This window comes from Semicossyphus pulcher, unplaced genomic scaffold (assembly GCF_022749685.1).
Source record: "Semicossyphus pulcher isolate SPU_LCO1_2020_fin unplaced genomic scaffold, fSemPul1.0.p SCAF_10, whole genome shotgun sequence".
In the NCBI taxonomy this organism is placed as follows: domain Eukaryota; kingdom Metazoa; phylum Chordata; class Actinopteri; order Labriformes; family Labridae; genus Semicossyphus; species Semicossyphus pulcher.
In genome coordinates, this window is record NW_027211604.1 from 25,895,217 (window position 1) to 25,914,445 (window position 19,229).

Below are 19,229 nucleotides of genomic sequence, written 5' to 3' on the forward strand. Positions count from 1 at the left end.
TTACATCAGAAGGAATTTATTCTGTTTGCAGCAGAGTTAATTGCGACTGTGGAGATGCACTTTTGTCTGATTATTAAGATTCTTATTATAACATTTCACTTTTATTACATTACGCTGGAGCATGACAGGAAATGTAGCGCAGAACAAGCAACAAAGGTGGTCCAATAAAGAGAGAAAATAAAGAACCCCACTCATATTAAAGCTGTTTAAATTGAAGTGTGTAAGTGGAGTGCGACGCCTGGTAATGCAGGGAGGGAGGGGTGTCTGCACTTGACCGAGCTTGGCCAGTGTCCAGAGAATTATGGGTAAAGATCTTCTAATGTTGTGTTTGTGCAGCCTTCAGCCTGCATCCCATATTGGAACGTGCTCTGGCTGCGGGAGAGAAAGTAGTGCTGGGACTTCCTTTTAATGGGTCTGTGCCAGGAGTTGTTCCCCACATATAGCTGGGGACACGATGTGCTCACCCTCTCCCCTGCTCTCTAATACACACTCCCTCTCTCTCTCTCCCTCCTGCTCCCTCACTGTGGCTCGCCAGCCTTAAAATAAACCTCACCTCAGAGGGAAGCTCATAGAAATGTTTATTGAATGTCTTTCTCTCTCGCTGCTTCTCCTCGCTCCCCGTTTTCTCCTTCCCTCTCTCTCTCTCTCTCTCTCTCTCTCTCCCACATTCTTGTCCTCTCATGTGTAAACATGTGTGCAGTCGAAGCCCACTCTGCGTTCCTTTTGTTGTGAATGTGGTCGTGCCCTACTGCCTTATTACTCAAACTATCTTTACAAATGCAGAGAGACAGTTGGATAACAGCACGTTGTTATTTGAAGCAACGTACCGAGCATTGCTTTTTAGGGAAGACCTGGAAAAACAAGTCAGTTCTGTGTTGGAGAACAGGACGTCTTCCTTATTTTCATGCTACATTGAGATGTACTGTACATCAGCAGCACTGCTGAGAGTTTTGTATGAGGCTTTTCTTTTTTTTACTTCAAGGAACCTGGGAAATTAAAAGAATTGACTTTAGAAGCTGTGATTACAGTAGTTAATCTTATGCACTGACCATTAGGGATCATTTCTAATCGTCCACATGGCTTTGCTGGGATCACAGGAATCCCCTTAAGCACCCCTGGACTCCCCCTGATCCCGTTTTTAAACCCTAAAATGTGCCACTTACAGGGTTCCTAAGCATGTAAAAGTTTTATCTTATCATTATTTTATAAAAGGAGGGAGTTTGATTTTTAATGTAATAAAGTATGAAAGGGGACAAGAGAGTAGGGAAATATTTGTTCCAGAAAAAGCTGCAGAGATGCTGTGAAAATGAAATCATCATTTTATTTTCATCTCATGTTTGGTTCTTATTTATAAAGAGACAAAAACATGGGGCACGGTTTGCATGCACACTTTTGGCATTCGAATTGAAGAATTCTGGGTCGACTGTTTACATGTGGTGTGATCCATCACGATGCACATGCACCGACGCATTCAATCGGAACAACTGTGTGACACATGCGTTCGGTTCGCCACATGTCTAACTACACTGTGTAACTCCACAGCTGCACTTAAACACTTTTAAAAGAGGCATAAGAAGGTCCAAATTTAACTCGGAAGTACAAGAAGTCCTTTCTGTGTGCGTGTGCGTGTGCGTGTGCGTGTGTGTGTTTCTGTGACAAGCTTGTGTGGAGACGCTGCTCGCAACAGCAGGGGCACAGCACGAGGGGAGGATGTTCAGATGTTGATCACTCTTGGATGAGGATCTTAAAGATAAAATAAGAAACATTAGTCGCCAAACATACCTGGGCGGTCCAGGTATAGTTTATGTGTGGGAAACACATACCAGAAGTTCGACATTTTTGACTTTTCTTCCGTCTAGCCGTCCAATAACATAAAGGTTTCTCAATGTTTGAATAAAAAACGCGCTCTCCGAGGTTGTCCACTTTAACTTGGTTGCTGTCATCTTGTGAAACGTACATCGACGCACATTTATGTAATAATTAACGTCATAATAAGTTTTGAAATGGAAATGATGTAGGAACCCTGCTTTAAGTTCCTTTTGTCTTCCTGTCTTTCTCAGTAACATCCCCAGCGTGGGCAGCACCATGGACCAGGACTACAGCCAGACCTACACCCCTCAGACCCACACGCCTTTCATGTCCAACAGTGCCCCACCAAGTAACAGCGGTGCGGGCATCCTGCCTTCACCTGCCACCCCGCGTTTCTCTGCACCCACCCCACGAACGCCACGCACCCCACGCACACCTCGAGGCCCCTCCAGCGTTCAAGGCTCGCTCAAGTACGAGAACTCAGACCTGTACTCGCCGGCGTCCACCCCCTCCACCTGCCGACCGCTCAACTCAGTAGAGCCGGCGACTGTGCCCTCCATCCCCGAGGCCCACAGCCTCTACGTCACCCTCATCCTCTCCGAGTCGGTCATGAACCTCTTCAAGGACTGCAACTTTGACAGCTGCTGCATCTGCGTGTGTAACATGAACATAAAAGGAGCTGATGTGGGCGTGTACCTGAGCGACCCCGTCAGCGAGGCGCAGGAAGCCTGCAGCTGTGGCTTTAGCGCCGTCGTCAACCGGCGCTACGGCAACGGCTCAGGCCTGTTCCTGGAGGACGAGCTGGACATCATCGGCCGCGGCTCGGACGTCAGCAGAGAAGCAGAAAAGCGCTTTGAGGAGCTGCGGCTCTCCTCGCTGGAGAAATGTGGAGTCGGGAGGGGAGACCGCGTCCCGGACGAGCTCATTCTCCTCCTGCAGGATCAGTGCACAAACCCTTTTTCACCCATTTCAACGCTGGAGCATGACATCGTGACGCGGGGGCCGAGCGGGGCCCCTGTACCGGCCTGTGTGAGGGTGGAGGAGAGGGACTACCACAGCGACTGCTACATGGCTCTGGAGCACGGCAGGCAGTTCATGGACAACATGTCAGGGGGCAAAGTGGACGAGGCGCTGGTGAAGAGCACCTGCCTGCACCACTGGGCCAAACAAAACGGTGAGGAAGCTCACCTGTCTGTGTGAGCTTTTCTTTTTCTTGCAGCCACAGAGTCGAGTTTCTCATGTGATTAATCCTTCCCCTTCTCTCTGTTCTCCAGCAGTGGACGTGAGTGCACTGTGCTCTCAGGACGTGCTGCGGGTGCTGATGTCCCTCCAGCCGGTACTCCAGGACGCCATCCAGAAGAAGAGGACAGTAAGGTCGTGGGGCGTTCAGGGTCCCCTCACCTGGCAGCAGTTCCACAAGATGGCTGGACGGGGCTCTTACGGTAAAGCTGGGGATATTAGTTTTTTTCCACTTCATGTACACAAGTTTTTATGCCATGATGAAGATTCTTTGAAAAATGCCCTGCAACTAAAGTCCTGTGGCGTTCATGTGCGTGACATTTGGGATGTGTGTGTCCTGTGGTTGTAAAACTGTGGATGTTGTCAGATCAATAGTTAGTGCGGTCCCTCTGCTGCGGTCCAGATGTCAGCTCTGTTGGGAGGAGCTGTCACAGCGTTTTGTGACCTCAAATTCTGAAGCACAGCAGAGGGCGGAAGGAGGAGGGAGGGTGGCTGACACCTTACCTGTTAATAACACCTCTCCTTCTCCTCTTCTTTTCCCCTCTTTCTCCTCCTCCTTTCCTCCCCATTCCCACAGGCACAGACGAGTCCCCGGAGCCCCTGCCCATCCCCACCTTCCTGGTGGGTTACGAGTACGACTTTGTGGTGCTGTCTCCGTTCGGTTTGCCCTACTGGGAGAAACTGCTGCTGGATCCCTTCGGCTCGCAGCGGGACGTCGGGTACCTGGTGGTTTGTCCTGACAACGAGGCTCTGCTCAGCGGTGCCAAGAGCTTCTTCCGTGACCTCACAGCTGTTTACGAGGTAGGGGCTCTGAGGAAGGGTGCCAACACGTCAGTGTTATTGCTATCCATATTTTAACACTGTCCTTTCTTTACTGTCTATCGCAGCTTTGGCTGTTTATGTCAATGGAGGAATTATCTAAGACTTCCTGAGAGGGAGAAAAACTTCAATTAGAAACTTGCTTAAAACTTGTTTTGTTGTTGTCTACCGCTACATTACATACCACTTCCCACACTCATGGTCTGTTTGCCACTTCGTCTCTATCTGTGTTTTTCTGCAGTCGTGTCGACTCGGCCAGCACCGGCCCATTTCCAAAGGCTACCCCGATGGCATAGTCCTCGTCGGTGGCAACGGAGCCAAGAACCTGGTGGATCAGCCCGTCAGCGACTGGTTTCTAAAGGCTGCCAGCGGCAACAGCGACGCCTTCACTAAGCTCAAACTCTATGCACAAGTGTGCCGCCACAACCTCGGTACGTGTCACTTACAGCCTGCTTAGTAAATGATCTCATCTCCAACTGTTTATAGTCCCGGTTTCTCTGTTGCTCACTACTCTACTCAGTCTGTTCTGTGTTTGGATTTCCACCTCTGACACCACTTGGTGGAGTTATGAAAAGGCTAGTTAGAGAGGGGCCTTGACTGTGAAAGAGAAATTCAGTGCAGGAGAAGTTGAGTTGGATAAATAGTGTGTCTTTTCATTAACAAAAGTCCTGTTTTGTGTTGTCTCTCTTTAGCTCCATACCTCGCTTCACAGCCATTGGACAGTTCCCTCCTCACACAGCCCACTCCCCCGCCCTCGTCCAGCCAGTCATCATCCACACAACTTTCTAGCTCCTCCTCAAGCCAGCAGGGCACGGTAAACGCTGCAGGCTCCTCGTTACCCAACAACAACAGCAGCAGCACCAACAGTGGGTCCACCAACGGCTCTTCGTCATCCAACAGCATGGTGACGTCCTCAGGCCAGCCTGGCAGCGGGATACCGTCTGCCAAGCCCTCCTCGTTCCCCCCCTTTGGGAGCATGAGCAGCCAGGGCCAGGGAGGAGCCCCCCAGAGCGGACAGCTGGGACAGCAGGCTGGTACCCAAAACACTGGCACCTCAGGGGACAACTCCAGCAGCCAGGCCCAGGGGCCCGCCGAGCCTCCTGAAAGGTACTGCAGGACACACAGCCTGAACTAATCAGTGAAAATAAAGCATCATTTTTGTGAATGAGTGAGCCTTGATCAGCTGCTTGATAACATTTAGTCTGTTTAAACTTTTCCCCAGCACTTTGGAACGAGAGAAGGTCGGCGTGCCCACAGACGGGGAGTCGCACGCCATCACATATCCACCTGCCATCGTTGTTTACATCGTGGACCCCTTCAGCTACGAGGAGGCTGACGGGGGCCCGGGCCCAGTGCCGGCCCACTCCAGCGTGTGGACGCTGGGTTTGCTACGCTGCTACCTTGAGATGCTTCAGTTCCTGCCCCCACACATCCGCAACTCTATATCAGTACAGGTGAGTGACGCTCCCAGGAGAGCTGCGTATTTCTTTCATTTTATCATCATGAAGATAAATGCATGATGAGAAATACATTAATTCTGTATTCCATGTCTGTGAGTCAATTGCTCCTTAATGGTTAACAGATTAATGGTAATAGATTAGACTCGGTGGCATCGTTGCTGACGCATCCATCATCATCAGAAGCACCAAATTGTTCATGATTACTGACTGCATTTAAAAACTCTGTAGTATTTTTTGGGTCTTCTTTTATGTTGGAGGATGTTTCATTTGTCTTTGTATTAAATATTCAGAGGGGCATGTATGCGACAACATTATGCCATCCAACAACACATTAGGGCTGCACGATATTGGAAAACTGACATTATGATAACTTTTTGTTCTGCGATATTTATTGTGATTTAAAAATTTATTTATTTATTTAATATTTGGGATTATTTTAAGTCTATTTTCTTCTAACAAAACAAAACCCCCCTCCTACTTTTAGAACCCTTGTTTCAACGATGACACCTGCATGAAAAAGTAGAGAGTTCCGCTGGAGCGACACGTTTCTTTATTAAATAAATACAAATAGATTTTTGGGCTGCAGTTGCGTTAGTTGTACAGTATGCCATCTACCATTACTAATGTTCAAATGTATGTTTAATCAGCCTGATCAGCCCTCTAAACGAGAGCTCACCATATATCCTACTTCCCGCCTGCACACACAACCTCACGCTGAAGCTGCTAAAAGTAAACCCTCCGCTCCGTGAACTGTCCGTTTATGTAGCCCCAGCATTAACCAGCACAGGCGTGAAGTGCCGTTGATAACGGGAATACACACACTTCTAAGCCACATCACTTAACGGAGCCCCGATCGTCCCGCCGATATGATCCGTGCATGTTTACAGTTTACAGGCACGTCCTGCGATGTGACTATCACACATGTGCACATGAAAGTTGTGATTGTTGAACGATATATCGTGCAGCCCTACAATACACCAGAGAATCAGAACATCTCTTATATTTCCACCTTTCAACAATTTATTTCTTTGTGTGTTGCATGATTTATACTCAATGTACAATGTTTGTAGTATTTGTAGTCACATTGTTGGACAGACTGTTACACTTGATTCATCATATCTAACAGCTTGTGTCTTTTGTCCTCAGATCGTCCCCTGCCAGTACTTACTTCAGCCAGTAAGAGGTGAAGACCGTCATATCTACGCCCAGCACCTCAAGTCTCTAGCCTTCTCTGTGTTCGCTCAGTGCAGACGGCCTCTTCCCACCTCCACCAACGTCAAGTCGCTGACAGGCTTCGGCCCGGGTTTGGCCATCGACACCGCGCTGAAGAGCCCGGAGGTAAATACCAGTCAAACTCAAAAGTTGAAGCGGTCGCACAATAATTGCTTTCACAAAATCTGTCAGTAAAGCAGAGCGTACAGTTGCAGTTCAACTTTTTAGCTGATCAGTAGAAAGGCCCTGTCAGATGTGTGTGTTAGCATCAGCATGCTAGCCGTGTCCTCTGATCGATAGCCAAGCAAACAGAGCCTGACACCCTGGCCCGATCAGCAGCCTTTCAGCTCTCCCGCCAGACCTGAACCTGACCTGATGTGACCCAGCCTCGTGCCCCGGCTGTGTTCAGTCTGCCGCTGAAAACAAAGGAGGCAAAGAGATATAGAGTTCTTAGTGCTAACCATGCTTGTAGTTTTTCCTGCTGGAACAAGACCAAGGGAACTTGTAACCTTCTGCTGCTCCGGAGTTTTCTTTCCATTATCTGCTTGGCTAGCCCCCTGAAACCTCCATAATGGGATCTTGACTCCAGGTTTAGACAAAGGGGTGCTTTAGATCAGGACCTAATTCAGTTGACTTTCTTGCAGCCAGTGCTACTGTTTCCCTTGAACACATTTGCAAACCTTTGGCTGCCTTGCTGGGATAACTGGGGTAGGGATGGGACAGTTTTAGGACAGTCTGGCTAAAAGAGTTTTTTGCCTAAACATCTTTACCTTCCTATCTGCAGAGGCCGGAGTGTCTGCGTCTGTATACACCTCCCTTCATTCTCGCACCAGTGAAGGACAAGCAGACGGAGCTCGGGGAAACATTCGGGGAGGCGTCACAGAAATACAACGTGCTCTTTGTAGGATACTGTCTGTCCCACGACCAGCGCTGGCTCCTGGCCACATGCACTGACCTGTATGGGGAACTCCTGGAGACATGCATCATCAACATAGATGTTCCCAACAGGTAGGACTACCACCATCTGCAAGATATTAAAAGCTACCAGCTTGGTAATCTTTACTCAGTAGTAGTTTGGGGCTCCAGTCATGTGAGGTGATTCCTAGTGATCTGAGATATTAACCTCTGTGTACTAAAGACTCAGAAGTTGTCGTGCATTTAGAGTTTTGACAGAACTAAGTATAATAAGACAGAGCTGACATGTATGGAGAGTTAGCTGAAAGAAAAAGAGTCATTCAGTGTTTTTGTTTATAGTTAAATTTGTGAAAGTAATTTAACATCCTGGTCAATATCGTTTGTCTGAACACTGGAGTAGGGCACTACCTTTTTTCCCCATTACATTTAGTTCTGTCAAATTTCTGTGTTCTGTCTTAATTTTCTGAATACTGTTGTTTAGGGTTTGAGCACATTTTGTCATTAGAAAAAGGTGTCTAATTATGCCGGGATGAATAAAATGTCAACAATTCACCAAGAAAATATACCTTAATATTCGGTATATAAGGCACAATTTAATACATTCTTTTCATCTAAAAAGTGTGCTGCGTGCTATACACCGGTGCGACCAATGTACCTATAAAATATAGAGGGAGATATTTTATTGCGTTATGGTATTTTACCTAGACGATGGCGCTTTAATCTAGGTAAAGCATCGTCACAGACATGCGCCGTCATGATTGCCAGCGCAGCCGCCATCCTCACAACAATCAACATTACCGTAGGCTGAGCTCAGCTACTGCACCGGTAGCTAGCAGGATGGCGGAAACAGATGGTAGGCTGTAATTTGTGTGTGTTTTGAATGTGTTTCAAAGTAAAATAAATTGGAATAACTTCTATACACGTTTTTATTAATAAATAGCTATAGAAAACCTTTTTTCACTCTGATATACATCCAAAAACAGACTGCGTCTTATATTCTGGTGCGACTTATATTCCAGATTTTACAGTAACTAATGAATATAGATCAGTTTGAAAGTTCTATGACAGAAAGTTCTCCTGACTCACAGCAGAAGTTCCTCAGTACCTTAGTGTTTTCAGTGTGCATTCAGCCAGGTAACAGTGTGTAACTTTGCCAAGTGCTGATTGGATGTTGAAACGTGTCATACATTGTAAAACCAGCGACACATGCACATAATCAGAGACGGATCTGAAGGAGCCAGACCCTGGCAAAGGAGCTAAACCCCTCGGCCGAACACCAACACAGAGGACAGAAGCAACAAAACATAGTGTCAAAGTTTTTCTGTTAATTTGCTTTAGGTGCTGTGAATAAAACATTTATAATGTTTAGGAAAACACAGATTTTTCTAATGTTAATTCCAATCACTACCAGTGTTTTTAAAGTGATTCCACTTGTGTGGAAATCATCGGGCCCTTCTGTAGCTGTCACACCAGTTGCACTTGTTTGACAGCGATTTGCTATCGTTTTCCTCTCCGTCTCTCACATTCAGCCACAGCTGCACAACACATGTCTGTAACCTTACAAAAGGTGTTGGACAGCTGTCACCAACACCTTCAATGTGTCTGCTTTAAATCAAAACTGTGAATTTTGCATCAATTATATCATGCTAGCTGTCAGATGACACTCGTTGCTTAAATACAGATTAGGATTGAGTGGGAAGGCACACAGCTGTCAGTGAAGCACAGACCAACACATTCACGAGCAGAGGTTCACCATAACTGTGTATTGACTGTTTGTACACTTGACTTCCTGCCTTGTACCTCTTTAAGTGTTTTTTTTTAATGCTGTGAAATGATTATGGTGTGTGTTGATGCATGTTTTGCAGGGCACGGAGGAAAAAAGGCTCTGTGCGGCGGCTCGGCTTGCAGAAGCTGTGGGATTGGTGCTTGGGCCTGGTGCAGATGACATCAGTCCCCTGGAGGGTGGTGATTGGCCGACTGGGCAGGATAGGACACGGAGAGTTAAAAGGTACGGAGGACTGTCATGCTTAAATGCTTTTTCAGGACCCCTCCCCCCCCAAAAAAAGACTTGTAGTGTTGTTGATTCCAGTGTGTCATTTCATCCCTGTCACTCTCCTCTCTTGATGCTTCAGACTGGAGTATTCTGCTGAGCAGGAGAAACCTCCAGTCTCTGAGTCGCCGTCTCAAGGAAATGTGTCGAATGTGTGGCATCTCCGCCTCGGATACTCCCAGCATCCTCAGCGTGTGCTTGGTTGCCATGGAGCCCCAGGGGTCCTTCATCATCATGCCAGGTACTGAGATTATAAATACACTTACAATCTTTTTTAACGTACACTTCTCATCTGAGTCACATCACTCTACAAGGGAAGGCAGCGCTGAGATGTGTGAGGCACGTGTGTGTGTGTGTGTGTGTGTGTGTCTGAGGTCGTGATGGATGGCAGCAGCATATCACAATGCGTGTCCCCTCCTTGTCCAGATCAGATTGATGGCAGGGAAGATCATGTACCTTTCGCTCATAAAGCACTACCTCTCAGATGCCCATTGATCTGGGAGCGGAGTGATGGAGAGCCGGATCAATGGGTTTATTTTGGGAAGCGAGTGGGGGGGATTGTCAGCGCATCATAGCAGGATTGTGTTGAGCGATGCTGGGCCGAGGACATCTCCTTCCTGATGCGCGCTCAAAGCTGAAAGAGATTAGCACGGCTGCGTTAGCCTCAGATGACTGTGACTGGAGGGGGTTTACATCGCTGCAAGATGGAATTTAAATTGAAGTGGGTTGTTGGCACTAAATGAAACAGCTGTTCTTACATCTAATTTCTTTTTTCATAATGATACAAACATGAAGGAATCGACCGCTGTCAGTTTAATTATGTGATCAATATAATAAACAATAAGAAATAGTGTACTGTACTGTTGTATTATAAATAAGAACTATTTGATTTCATGTTTTCATTCATTTCTAAGAACTTTCAGACTTTATTTAGTATCACAGCATAACAGTTTGCACAGTTATTAGTTTCACTTCTTTACAGTATAAATATAAAACAAAAAAATACATGGAGCTTTTTTTCATTAATTGTTCAGGACTATTTCAGTCACAGTTGTAAAGCTTTTACTTGGTGCTTAGTTAAGGATGTTACCGTATTGGTCCAAATATAAGACAGGGTTTATTCCCTTCAAATACATCCGTAAAAAGTGGGAAACAAAACAAACCAGCCTGTTGGGTTTTTTTCTAGATTGCCGGAAAATTTTCCAGATATCACAACAAAACCAGCTTTGTTTTTTCCTGAGATAACAAGAAAATTAAGACGAGATCTCAAGGACACAACAGAAATAACTTGTTATCACGGGAAAGCAGAGTAACACTCACAAAATGTATGGATGCATGGCCGCTTAGGGCTTCCGTACACAGCAGTAGACGGTACTACTCATCTGTAGAGCGAGTGTACCCCTCATGACTGAGGCCAGCTGTCAGTCGCAGCTACAGAGCCAGGGCGTTGACAGATGGAGAGACACGGTGATCGTCCGGAACAAAGTGGCTTAAAAGTCGGCCAGGTTACCCAACAACTTAGGCGGAGTAATGATGTCAATTTTAAGATAACAGTTATCAATGCAGCAGAGTCGTTACAAGCAGCCAAGAAATACGGTGTCACAGAGTGTGATGTGCGAAGACGGAAAGTCCAAAAGGATGCTAACAGTCTTAGCTAACAGAGAAAACAGTACTGTGGTCCTCAACGCGGCTGCTTCCAAGAGACTGACAGGAGAGTGTGTTACTGAAAAACAGAACAAAGGTCTGCCTGTTACTAGAGCTGTCATCCAGCTGTTTCACCACTGCTCTATAAATAGACCTCGCTTTGATGATTAATGATTTACTACAATTTTGAAAGGCATTTTATTTCATTTAGATGTGACAATTCAATCTAAAAGATGTTGAAAACATTATTGTATTTAAAACGTTAAATAAAAAGCTTTGATCTTCAAAAAGTTTTTTTTTAAATGTGTCTTGAAAATGCGATCGTCTTATATTCGGACCAATACGGTAGTTGTTTATTATTAACCTCATTTATATGCAGTTCAATCATCTAAAATCAGTAGAAACACTTAAACTTAAAAAGAACGCCCTCCTCATCTCCATGCTTCTGTTTTCTTAAGGTTCCTCTCTGATACACAGTACAAATGTCAACATGATAGTAGCTATGAAAAGCGAAATCACAAATGCTCCTAATAAACCTAGCAACAATAAGAGGTGTTACTCTCGGTTCTATGTAAACTGATAGAGGGTTACATATAGACACGCATTCTTCACTGTTCTGATCGTTCATCGCAGAGTGTAAGTGTGTTATCCCTTCTTGAGTCATGTGATGTCCTTGGCTCAGCGAGGCGAGGTTGCTCAGTGAGAGATCAGTTAAAGGTGTTTCCTCATACGAGATGAAAATATTGTTACATGGATCCCTGTTTTATTTCTTTCTTCTCAGCAGTGCTGTTTACTCACCCTGTCCCTCCCTCTCTCCCTCCTCTGTGTCCCTTCAGACTCTGTGTCGACAGGCTCCGTGTTTGGCCGCAGCACCACCTTGAACATGCAGACGTCCCAGCTGAGCACCCCACAGGACACCTCCTGCACCCACATCCTGGTCTTCCCCACCTCTGCCTTCGTCCAGGTGGCCAGCTCCAATTACACCAACATCGACCCCAACATCGACATTCTCAACGCCACCACGGGTCAGCACTGCTCCTCCATCTATCTTGCAGTCATTCCCGGGGATTCTCTCTGTGTTTTTAATTCAGTGTGGCTCAGCCTGCTCGCTGGACTTTAAACAGAGTAACAGATGTTAATGGGAGATGCAGCAATTATTCTGTTTTCCCCTTTAATCTGTTCTGTTTGTTTCCAAATACTTCATGTTTACTTTCCACACAATTAAGAGGCTGTTTTCAATCAATCAAACAACTTTATTAATCCCACTATGGCAATTAGTTTGGAGCAGCTTGTACTTGAAAACAAAAAAAAGTTAATGACATAAAGACACATTTTAAACAGTTAAAATATGGGATAAGATCTGAAATGTATGATAAATACATTGAAGGATAAATAAACTTGATAATACAATAAAATAACTAGTTTTGACAGCACTTCTGTAGCAGTTTATTTCAATTGTGCAGATATATGTGTTGCCAAATACATAAACTCACGTCTGATACTCAGGAAACATCTTAATTCACCACAAATCAAATGTATTTCAGAGACACTCGCAGTCCTTTGAAGTTATTCTCCTTTTCTCCTCAGATGGGTCTGATGCTATCGGGATCTTTGACCTCCTGGACCAGGAGAACGAGTTGGTGGACCCAGACATAATCAACATCTCGCCCAATACGTCGCCGGTACACTCCCCTGGCTCCCATTACCACCACGGAGGTGATGGCAGTAAGGTGAGACAACATGTACATGCACACAGGTCTTTGTGTGTGCACCACATACCTGCACGATTATGGTCAAAATGATAATCATGATTATTTTGATCAATATTGAGATCACGATTTTCAATCACACTGATTTATTTGTTTTAAGGACAACGCTTTTTTAATGACCTTTCACTTTTAAATAAACAAAGCAACAGTTGAATTTTGTGCTGCTTTCCGGCTCATGTTCAAATACTTCACTGGCCTTCAGACGGTCATCATGCTGCACTTTGTGGTGTTTTTTCAGATGGTTGTTAGTTGTAGCAACATGTTAGTTGTGTTGCTTTGTAGCATAGACACAGGTTTCATGCTTTCATTCTGTTTAACGAGTGACTTGCTCTCTTCCTGTTTTAGTGTAACAACAAGCAGTGTTCAAAACGTGACTGAGCTTTAGTCGTCTACATGACACGTTTGCACAAACCACACTTCAAAGACGTAACTGATAAGTAAATGTTGAGCTCCTAAAGAAAAACAACAAGGAGGCATTCACAAGGACAGCTGCTGTAACCACGACAACCACAGACGCATTCGGCTGAAAGTCCCCAGTTAACATGGTCACTTGTTGGAACAGAAAAAACGGTCTCTGTAGTTTACTCTTCCACACTTAACTGCATCTGCAAGGTAGGCGCTCATGACATGACATGACAGGTCAGCTCTGCCAGAAGTGAAGCCCAAACCTCTCCATCGCCCCCTGGGGGAGCAGCTGTTTGGGCAGTTTGGGGAGCGCTTCATTTGATATGCAACATTTGAGTTTTCTACAGGTGGAGCATGCATTTTCAACGTCAATATCGCTGTCAATCAATTATTTAATCACAGGAACCCAAAATCGTGATCGGGATTAATATTCGATTACTTGTGCAGCTCTACACATACCTGTATGTCGAAAAAAAGAGGAGTCGCTGATTGGTGTCCATCCTTATATCTCCTATTCCTCTGTATGCTGTAAAATGAGCCAGAATAAAAAACATCATCAGGTAGTCTCTCAGAAAATGACACGAGGAAACAAAGCTTACCTTGACTTTCTATCTCTTGCAGGGCCAGAGTACGGACCGTATGGAGTCTCATGAAGAGGTGCCTAACCTCCTGCAGCAGCCTCTCGCCCTCGGCTACTTTGTGTCCACAGCTAAAGCCGGCCCACTACCCGACTGGTTCTGGTCCGCCTGTCCGCAGGCTCAAAACCAGTGTCCACTTTTCCTCAAGGTACCAGGATCTGCTGCCTCTTACATTCTGATTTAATCTGCTTTTTTTAATGCTGCTGTTTAACACCAGTGCACGGTGAAATATGAATGTTCTTTTATGGTTCAACAAGAAAGCTTGTATGTCATTGTGCAGAGCAGGTACATTAAAAACAAACTGTTTGGATATTAATTACTTTTCCTTAGAGGATTAGTTCAATGTTTTAGGACTCTTATAAAGAGAATTATATGGGAAGATAGATACCACCATTATGTCTGTCCACTAAATATGAGGCTAAAGCCTGCATCAGATTAGCTGAGCATATCATCCGGAAACAGGGAAACAGCTAGCCTGGCCAACAAGCAACTCTAAGAGCTCACTAATGAGCACGTTTTATCTCATTTGTTTAATCTGTATAAACAGATGTGTGAAAGTGGCCCATATGTGGTTTCATGATGGGTTACGTGGTGGACTGTTTCTTGCCCTGGCACAGCAACTTCCTGTACTCTCTGCTGATTGCCTTTAAACAACGCTGTGACAACAAGAGTCCAGGGAGCCAAGAAATAGTCCTGCTCCATAATCGCCATAAAGCTGTGCTTATAATTTAATAAAGCAGTTAAAATGTGAGCAACTCATAATCTGCAATCCTTCTCTACTTTAGCAAGTGTGAGTAACAAAAACTGGCACATATTAAAAAACGCAGGGCTGTGTCCTGCCTATTGTGTAAAAACTCACAGCAGCTGTCACTGCTCCGTTAAAGAGCTGTAATTATTTAGATGGGATGTAATAAAAGGTTAATAACGTCATTGTCCTGCCATTGACACCTCCTCTCTCCCTGTGCTCCCTCTCAGGCCTCTTTGCACCTCCATGTGTCTTCAGTGCAATCAGATGAATTTCTGCACAGCAAACACTCCCACCCCCTCGACTCCAATCAGACCTCAGATGTACTCAGGTAAACAACACCACAACACATCCATCGCCACAGATCAGGTTCACAAAATACTCTCACCACCTTGATTTGTTTATCGGAGGATTTTGAATTTTATTCAAATAGATTTTTTTTTACACAAATATTAAATTAACTCATACAACAGTTAGTTCTGACCAAGTCATCTGACTGGACAAGAGGCATTCCCTGAGTGCTGATATAGAGAAGAACATCACTGGGACATTTCACTGTGTGTATCACTCCGCCTCAGTCAGGTGTTCTGAATACTGTTAATTAACATCACAGCAGACCGTGTGTGTCTACACTGATCAAGCTGGTACCTCTGAATCACACAGCAGACTCTTATTTCACTGGCTGATGATCAATTAAAACAAACGGATAAAAACAGCTGATCTGTGGTAACCTGGAGACACAGGAGAATGTTTGGGTTGCTCGGCAACAAAAGTCCTGTTTCAGTTAAGTTGCTGAACTAGTTTAGTTGATGGAGCAAAAAATAATCTGTTGTTGATTGTTAATGTTTACTACTATTTGCTGCTTGTATAACTGTTGTATGAAAGCAATGTCACATGATAGGGAGTGATGTACTGAATATCATCACTTGCAGCCTTGTGCCTACGACCGCATCACAGCTGTGAGCATATTCAGTACATCACTCCCTCTGCTTAAATAGTCAATATTTAATTTTATATTGCTCCTTGAAACATACTTTTACTTGTTAAAGCAAATCTTTCCTTGTTTCCAACCATCTTTTCATTCATCTCATCATTCTTATTACACACTTAGTTAGGTCTTCTTTTTTAATAGCTTTAGGTTATTTTTACTTTTGAAAATTGCAGCAGGCTGTATTGCAATTTCGAAAGAATTTCAATTAATTGTTCAGTCCTAATGTAGACCTTAAAACAAACTACATGTAACCAGATATGCAAGAGTACAAAACAGCTTTTATTTTGAAGTGTCAGCGTTATTTTGTCCTGTTGGAGGTGTTTGTGGTGAACATGGCGGTTGCCATTAAAGTAGTTATCAAGCAACTTTAAGAGTGTTTTCTTGTCGTATAACACTGAACACTTTTTGAGTCTAGGAAGTGCCCCCATCTTTACATTTTATTTACTCTGCAACTGTGTTTTGAAAAGAGCTGAATAAATAATTTGTATTATTTGTATAATTGTTATAAATAAACATATTTAAAATACATTGGATATTATACAAGATCTACACATGTTTGATATAACTCTTAAGATTAAATGCTTTCTGTGTACTTAGTCTTCATTAAATTTCATGGTTGGATCATTTTAAAAAATCGGCCTATAAATAACCACAAATGAGAGATTAACTGTTACTTCTTTTGTGTGCCTGAACAGATTTGTGCTGGAGCAGTACAACGCCCTCTCCTGGCTGACGTGCGACCCGGCTACACAGGACCGACGATCGTGTCTACCCATTCACTTTGTGGTGCTCAACCAGATGTACAACTTCATCATGAACATGTTGTAACCAACATTCACAGGGAGAGGAGGGGGGGAGGTGCACGGGAAACATTTCAGTGAAGTGGAAAGCAACAACTCCAAAGGGGATTTCATGGAGAGTGAAGAAGACTGCAGGAACCAGACCAGGGTACGGAGCTGGATCCTGCACCGAGATGGGATTAGACGGCTGTTCTAAGCTGAAGAAGTCCTGTCCCCCCCGCGGCTGTTACTGTTTGAGACGTTCCTGTCCCTGTGATTCAGAGACATGCACATAGAGACAAGGGAATAAAGAAGATGGAGAAATAAATGAACGTGAGAGAATGACAGATTGGTTGTCATGATATGTAGCATGGCAGCACAGTCACTGGCCAGTCTGTAATGGAGAGTCTATCTGTAAAGTTATTGGAAGAAAAGGGACATTATTGATCAAGAATGGATCTTTGGTTTTAAGACCTGAAATTCCTTTTTATTCCTTTGGATGAAATAGTATCCAAATGAAATGCCTGCATCTATCTTATTTATTGTAAGTTTTTAAATGTATAATTTGTCTTATTTCTTAACCTCTTTTATATATAAAAAATGGAGAAGGTTTATATCACCTTCCTGCTTTAAAGCAATTGGTCTAAGATATATGTAATCGTCTTAATTAAAAAACAACCAGGAAAAAAAATCCCATAAAAATGAATAAAGTCCCAGTAGGTTGCTTTTAGAGTATTATTTTTTGTAATGGAGACAGAATATTTGTATTGTCACAATGTACAGAAGAATTAGAGTGGAAAATTATGTTTCATGCCTTTGAGCATGAAGGACTTACAGCAAAGCTGTAGCTACAGAGGACTTGTACAGCAATGAACTTCACTGTGTTCAAATAAAGAGGTACATTGTTGTATATAGTATTTTATACCACACATTTAGACACAAAAACCAAACGGCAATATATATAAATAATTATATATGAATGCCATGCCAGCAGTTGGTGGTGTGGCTTCTGTTTTAGGAATAAAGTGCGTCAACTTATTTCACTGTGCTTGTGTTTTTTGCTTTTTGGGAGGGGGACTGTGATGTGCAAATGAACAAGGACACAAATATTGGAGTGGAAGATAAAATATTGGCATCTCTTGGAAGAAGCTGACCTCAGGTTTTTATTGCAGAGAAAGAAAGAAAATGAAAGCTAGTATCTTACAACAGTTATCTTAATGACAGATGTGCTGTGTCCGTTGGTAAGTAAATGGACTTTAACCAGCTATGGATGGCTGCCTCTTTGATATACAGTTTTTTGCACAGAGGAAGATCAACAGTGCATTTCTTCTGTTTAGAGGGTAAACTGTTGCTATTGCTCTTTACCTTGCATATTTGCCAATATTTGTTGGCTTAAGATGACCATCTAAATGTATTTGGTCTTTTGAGTGTAGATATATACATTCAATATTTAATTCCCCTAACATTAATATTAAATGCACTGGCCATGTTTTCTTTTCGGAAAATCATGGTTGTTTGCAGCCTCTACTGTACAGCAATTCTGCAGGCTTGTTACCACACTCAATTCACAAGTGGGGAAGGCATTAAAATAACCCTGCATAACAATTTGAGTCAGATATCTTACTTGTAAATTGCTAAAATGCCCTGGGGTCTTGTAGTAGTAGTAGCAGCAGCTGGTAATTCATTCTTTTGAGATTTTTCTGCATTTTTATCCTGCTGCAAGCAACCTTAAGATACACAGAGAGGGCCTGCTCTGTTTTCCTTCATTGCTCAGCAACTGCTGTCAATGTGCCCTTGAAAGTGTAGTGGAATTCACACTGATAAAACATGATGACTGGGTAGGTTGAGGTCAACAGCTTTCAAGAGAAACATCTTAAAATAGTTAGGAATGAAAGGACACTTAGGATGTTTGTTTGCTTATGGCCTCTCAAAAACTGTGAAACCAACATGCTAGAGCTGCAAAGATTAATCATTAAAGCAATTAGTCAATCAAAGGTAAAATTATTGCCACATGTTTTGAAAATAAATTATTTATTTGACCCCAAGCAAAAATGTAAAATCTAAGAATTTGCTGCTTGATTTCATTTTGTAAATGAAAGGCCTGGGGAACTGTATTTTTAACAACTTTGGACGTTTTATAAAGTAAATTATTAATTAATCAATCCTGAAAAATAATTGGCAGATTAATTGAAAATAATTATAAATTGCAGCTCTTAAGCATGTCATACCACATTTAATCTTACTACTTTTTTTTTTTAGATTGCAGCAGATTTTAACTTTATTTTATTGTATAATAAAAATATATTCATTTGTACAGTTTATCCAGCTTTAAATAGGTCTTGGAGACGAGATTAGATACTAGGCGGTATCTACATTGTCTATTCTCCCTTCATTGTTTACTTCACACTAAGGTGCTCTATTTTCATCCATAGTGTGCTCATTAGGTTGCCCTTTTACAGTAAATTCATCCCATAAGAGTCATTTTGTCACTATAAGATTGTTGCCCATGGAGTCCAACAGTTTCTTTTAAAAATGAATATGATATCCGTCATACTCAAACAATGTGTCAACCTCAGCCCAGCCCACAGCACTGCCTCCAGTCAGGGCAGGACTGGAGGATCGTGCTGCCTTCAGTCTGTGTCAGTGCTGCTGCACGCTGCTGACTACACCACTCCTCTCACTGTCACACTGACACAGTAATCCCTGTAGATAAAGCTAAGACCAAGGTGGATATGCGAGACCCATTATAGACAG

At 43.5% G+C, this 19,229-nt stretch overlaps 1 protein-coding gene across 1 annotated transcript in view; it reads left to right on the forward strand.

The window, feature by feature from the left end:
- The window catches only part of med13a (mediator complex subunit 13a), a 106,285-nt gene extending 88,772 nt beyond the window's left edge, over positions 1–17,513 (forward strand). Inside the window, exons 16-30 of the mRNA XM_069668971.1 lie at positions 2,061–2,983; positions 3,084–3,251; positions 3,626–3,849; positions 4,109–4,298; positions 4,560–4,974; positions 5,090–5,321; positions 6,474–6,665; positions 7,324–7,547; positions 9,320–9,462; positions 9,587–9,745; positions 11,985–12,173; positions 12,736–12,878; positions 13,944–14,108; positions 14,936–15,036; positions 16,392–17,513. Of these exons, the coding sequence (XP_069525072.1) occupies positions 2,061–2,983; positions 3,084–3,251; positions 3,626–3,849; positions 4,109–4,298; positions 4,560–4,974; positions 5,090–5,321; positions 6,474–6,665; positions 7,324–7,547; positions 9,320–9,462; positions 9,587–9,745; positions 11,985–12,173; positions 12,736–12,878; positions 13,944–14,108; positions 14,936–15,036; positions 16,392–16,524 (3,601 nt within the window). The 3' untranslated portion in view covers positions 16,525–17,513. The remainder of the gene's footprint in view (positions 1–2,060; positions 2,984–3,083; positions 3,252–3,625; positions 3,850–4,108; positions 4,299–4,559; positions 4,975–5,089; positions 5,322–6,473; positions 6,666–7,323; positions 7,548–9,319; positions 9,463–9,586; positions 9,746–11,984; positions 12,174–12,735; positions 12,879–13,943; positions 14,109–14,935; positions 15,037–16,391) is intronic.
- Positions 17,514–19,229: the final 1,716 nt, after the last annotated feature.